Below are 5,562 nucleotides of genomic sequence, written 5' to 3'. Positions count from 1 at the left end.
TTTTTTGGATACAGCCTCATGTAGCCCTGGGTAACCTGGACTATGTAGCTGAGGTTAACTTTGAGCTTTTAAAAAACATAAGCCTATTTAAAGGATAACAATAACAAGCAATTCTTACTATTTTAACAGCTATGTAGGGAAAGCTCCATGTTCCTTACTTTCAGAAGGCTAGACTAGTCAAAGACAAATCCATCTAAAAGATCATCATCATGCACTGTGCACAGCAGCGAGAGCCATTGTACAGCAAGGGCAGCTACACACGAGAATGATCAGGAAGTAAAGATTCACAGCCGTCCAGCAAACACTTACTGAGCATCTGTTACACGCCAAGAACCAGCTGCGCTTTAGTCTCCGCAGCCTGCGGTCTGCACAGGAAAGGCATTTCCAGCGCCACTGTTCGTCTCACTACTGAAAACCCATCCTCCCATTCTGTAACTCAGTGAGAAGTGGAGGGAGAGGGTAAGAGAATGTGCTGGGAAAGCCAGAATGGTGAGGTGCTTTCCTGAGGACTTTTGTCTTACATCAGTGCTACTGAGGGAAGACAACTAACTGCCAGTAAAGAGCACGTGAGAAAGCTTCAAATGCACGGCAGACGACCGCTCATCTCTTTCTGCTATCAGCTACAGCTTCTAGTATCAAGTTGGGATGCACTGCACCTCAGAACTCAAATGGAAAGCCTAGCTCTGACGACCCGTGTAGGAAGCCTGAGGAGACCGTGTGTAAAACTTCGTAACCTGCACATGAGATTTAGGACGAGACTTCTAAACCCTGGTCTTAGAACCCCGGATTCTAGATCACCTCATGGAAATGGTCTCCTAGCCGACAAGGCAGATCTGTCAGCACCCTTTCCCCTTGGACTTCAGCTGGCCCGAGGCACATTTCCTTCCAGTCCTTCTGTGTGGCTGGAGAGCCCAGAGGCGAATGTATGCTAGGCACTCTACCACAGACTCCCAATAAAACTATTTTTACAAGATTTATTTTTTTAGTGTGTGCCTATGTGAGGGAGAGAGCTCGAAAATGAACGAGGAGGTACACATGTCATGGGATGTCTATGAAGGTCAAAGGGCAGTTGTGGGAGCAGCTGTCCTTTTATCATGTGATCCCCAGGTCCAAACCAAGTAATCACGCCTGACGACAGGTAGGTAGCTTAACCAGCTGAGCGGCACTGCCCAATGCATGGTATTAATACTAAAAGTCCCCACACCCACTTAAGGGTCAACAGACATCGGCTCCAGAACAGCTGTTCTCAAAAATTACCTGTGTTGTCCATTGCATTGGACAAGAGATAAGATCCTTCAGAACTCAAGCTCAAGCCAGTTACGGAGTCTGCATGGCCTCTCATGGTGTAGGTTAACTTGTTTTGACGTAGGTCCCAAACCTGTAAAAATGCAAAACTGCATTCAGGATTCAAATCGAAAAACAGCAGAGAAAGGCCAGGTGTGGTGGCAGACACATTTAATCCCAGTTCTGGGATTTTGAGGCCTGCATGGTCTACATAGGAAGCACCAGGATAGCTAGAATGACACAGACACTGCTCCAGAGAAGGAAAGGAAAGGAACGAGAAAAACAGCAGAGAAGCTGGGACATGGTGGCTCAGGACTCTAATCCCAGCACTTGGGAGGCAGAGATAGGCAGATCTCTGTGAGTTCAAGGTCAGCATGGTTTACATAGCCAATCTAGAACAAACAGGGCTACGTGGAGACCTTGCCTTAAAAACAGTAACAAACAGACCAAACAAATGGACACACACACACACACACACACACACACACACAGAGACAGAGGCAAAACCTTCATATACATCATTTAAAATTTAAAAATCTAGCCAGGTGGTAGTGGCACATACCTTTAATCACAGCACTTGGGAGGCAGAGGCAGGTGGATTTCTGAGTTCAAGGCCAGCCTGGCTACAGAGTGAGTTCCAGGACAGCCAGGACTACACAGAGAAACCCTGTCTCAAAAACCCAAAAAAATAAAAAATCTAGAAATGAGAAAAAAAAAAAAAAACCACATAAAACCAAATGCCAGGCTTAGTGGTATATGTCTAATTCCAGCACTCAGGAAACAGATGAAGAAGGAATTTGAATTTGAAGCCAGTTTGAACAACACAGAGTTCCAGACTAACTTGGCCATGAGACCATTTCACCACCCCCACTTCCCCCAAGCCAAGAGCATCCTGTGGGAAGAGGCAGAAGGATCAATAGAAAGATACTCTGAGCTATATAATGCACTTGAGACCAGGCATTTCAAAACAAAATTGTAAAAATCTCATACCAATAAAAGTGCACAAGGCTGGGCACAGTGGTGTATTTAGGAGCATCAATTAGGAAACAGAGGCAGAACTGCTACAAGTTCCAGGGCAACCAGGGACACTCAGGAAAACTGACAATGAGACAAAATTATATAGACAAAGCCTGAAATTATATAAAGTAAGAAACTGGAAAACACTGTGTAAGATTTTTCATCTTATGTCATATATATGGATATAGAAGCAATGCATACATGTGTATGTGCATACATACATTTAGAAAAGAAAAGGAAAGGCATACTTATGCAAATAACCCTTCTGAGCCTCCTCTGAAGACAGACAAAGAATATGTAGGTGCCTGTCCTTTGCTGTTTCTTATAGCTGAGGTTCAAGTCCAGGGTTCTGTGCACTACCAACGAATTACATCTCAGCCTCAACAGCACCTACATTTTCTGTACATGTCTATGTTTTGTGGTGCTGGGGATTAAACCTAGGGGCTCAGGCAGTCCAGGCAAGTGCTCTTCCATTCTAAAGATTACAAATAAGAATGCTTTTGCATATGCCTGGTTCATGGCAGGGACTAAATATTATTGAGCATTTCCTAAAAATAACTCTAAAGCCAAAATATAAACATATTTACATAATAGGCAATTAAGCAAATATGTAAAAATAAACATTAACACCAACAAAAATAGCCTGGATGTCACAAGGAAAAAGATTAGCAATTTTGTGAAGGTCATTATAAAAAATTTCATTTAATACTGCCATGTAATTTTCCTAAATTAATAAAATAACTGACATCCCCTAAATCATGGCACTTACTTTTTTTCAGAAAGGAGTTGGGTAATGCATGTATGATATATAAAATCTGAAGAGTGGGGCTGGAGGGAGGCTCAGTGGTTAAGTGCATACACACACTGCTCCAGTGCATCCTGGAGGGTGGCTCAGTGGTTAAGTGCATACACACACTGCTCCAGTGCATCCTGGTGCATTTTCCAGGACATATACTGGGGGGCTAGCAGCCACAAGATAACTTAGCTCCAAGGGATTAGACACCCTCTTCTGCCTCCTGAGGATGTATATACACATGTATGCACGCATGCACGCACAAACAAACCCACTGCGAGTGTTTACCTGTATGCCTACAATGACAGCACTCAGATGGTACAGGTAGGAGGATGCAGGTTTCAGAACCTGTCTCCCAAACAAACAAAACAAGCTGGGTGTGGTAGCACACACCTTTAATCTCAGCATCAAGAAGCAGAGGCAGAGAAGACCATCCAGGAGTTCAAGGCCAACCAGAGGTACAGATTTACAGTGAACCCCAAACCAGAAGACTTAGCTTAGAAAGATAAGACTGCATGGCTATGAGAATCAGGATGCTTTCCATAAACACAGGAAGGATATTCTAGAATACAGAGCTACATTTAAATGTAATATTCTTGGACTATATTTGTACATTCCTCATATTTGAGATAAGTTCAAATTTCAGAGCAAAACTGGCATATATCAACATTCATTGGCTAGGAGTTACTGTCTGCAGAGAACCTGCCCTATGAAAAGGTATAACATATTGTCTTCTGAGAAGACAGGAAACTCCTACAAGGACCTGTCAGACTTCAGACTTACATATTACACTATGGTTCACAGACCACCAACAACAGTTATGCTGGGTTTTTTCTTTTTTTAGACAGGGTTTTTCTGTGTAGCACTGGCTGTCCTCGAACTCAGAAATCTGCCTGCCTCTGCCCCCCCAAGTGCTGAGATTAAAGGCGTGCATCACTGCCCGGCATTCGTCATGCTGTTTGTAGTCAGAAGATGTCACTAACATGAGATTGTTCTGCCTGTCTGTCTGTCCCTGTGGTGCAGATAGGAGAATCAAATTCTTGTAGCTTAACTAAAAAGAAGCCAGTCCCTCCAAAGGTACACACTCATGTACCCCATATATTCTGGAAAAGGAAGTACAGGACAGACACAGTGGCTGATAGACATTAGGATGGGATATGGCACAAAGGGCACATTGTAAACTTTTGGGGGATGCAAACTGCCCTACACTCTGGTAATCTGTAGTTTATTAGTTTTACCTATGTGCATGCCTGTGTGAGGGAGTCAGATTCTCCAGAACTGAAGTTATAGACAGTTGAGAACTGCCATGTGGGTGTTGAGAATTCAACCGGGGTCCTCTGGAAGAGCAGCCAGTACTCTGGTTACTTATCAGTTTTTTGTTTTCTTTTGAAATAAGGTCTTATTGTGTTGTCCAGGCTGTTCTCAAGTTTGTGATCCTCTTGCCCTAGCCTCCCTAGGCTAGCACTACAGATTATAGATGTGAGGCACCATCTATGCAAGCATTCACATCTTTTAAATGGTGTATAGCACTCTGCCTGCATGGACACCTGCAGGCCAGAAGAACTCATTACAGATGATTGTGAGCCACCATGTGGTTCTGGGAATTGAACTCAGGATTTCTGGAAGACCAGCCAGTGCTCTTAACCACTGAGCCATCTCTCCAGCCCAAGCATTAACATAAAATAAGTACATATTAAATTAGTATCACATTTATTTACTCATTTATTTGGAGTGTACCCAAACTCATGGGGGTAAGAGGACAGCTTGCAGTAGTCAGCTCTCTCCTTTCACCACATGGCCACTAGGGACTGAATTTAGGTCCTCTGCCTCTGGAGTGGTGACAGGTTATGTCTTAGCTACTTTCCTGATGCTTGATAAGACTAACAGGATAAAAGCAATTACAGAAGGGTTAATCCCTAACCCTAACCCCCTGAGGGTACTCCCAGTGAGGGAGTGAGGGCATGAGGCAAGTGGTCACACTGTGTCTGTAGTCAGGAAGCAGAGAGCAAAGAATGCTGATGCTCAGCTAGCTTTCTTCTTTACATGCGGTCCAAGACCCAGGGTGTGGTCTTCCACATTACAGTGATCCATACTTCAGTTCCTCACAGGCATGCCCAGAAACTAGTCTCCGAGGAGATTCTAGACCTTCTTGTCAAGGGGACAATATTAACCATCACAGGTGACTTTGCAAAGAATTGCAGCTATAGATCCACAGTAGTAGAGGTCCAGCTATTAAAGACAACCAGGGGACAGAGAGTTGAAGAATGAAAGGGAAGGAAGAAATTAAATAGTATAGAAAACTCTTCAAGGTGCTTTTTATAAATTTGGGTATGACTGTGGATCCAAACTCTGGGTTCTGTATGTCTGTCTATTCTTTACATAGTAGAGACAATGTCATTGTCGTCGTCGTCATCATCATCATCAAACACCACCACTACCACCAACCTCCTTCATGAAGTATTGTTGTC

General features: G+C 43.6%; 1 protein-coding gene across 2 annotated transcripts in view; it reads right to left on the bottom strand.

Moving 5' to 3' along the window:
- Snrnp40 (small nuclear ribonucleoprotein U5 subunit 40) overlaps positions 1-5,562 on the bottom strand; it is a 28,033-nt gene that overhangs the window by 8,718 nt on the left and 13,753 nt on the right. For both annotated transcript variants that reach the window (XM_031378833.1, XM_031378834.1), the window contains exon 6: positions 1,258-1,378. In XM_031378833.1, coding sequence (XP_031234693.1) covers positions 1,258-1,378 — 121 coding nt within the window. The remainder of the gene's footprint in view (positions 1-1,257; positions 1,379-5,562) is intronic.

The sequence above is a fragment of the Mastomys coucha genome, unplaced genomic scaffold (assembly GCF_008632895.1).
Source record: "Mastomys coucha isolate ucsf_1 unplaced genomic scaffold, UCSF_Mcou_1 pScaffold18, whole genome shotgun sequence".
Classification (NCBI taxonomy): Eukaryota; Metazoa; Chordata; class Mammalia; order Rodentia; family Muridae; genus Mastomys; species Mastomys coucha.
Note: the sequence above shows the minus strand (reverse complement) of the source record. Positions and strands in the feature narration are given on the sequence as shown.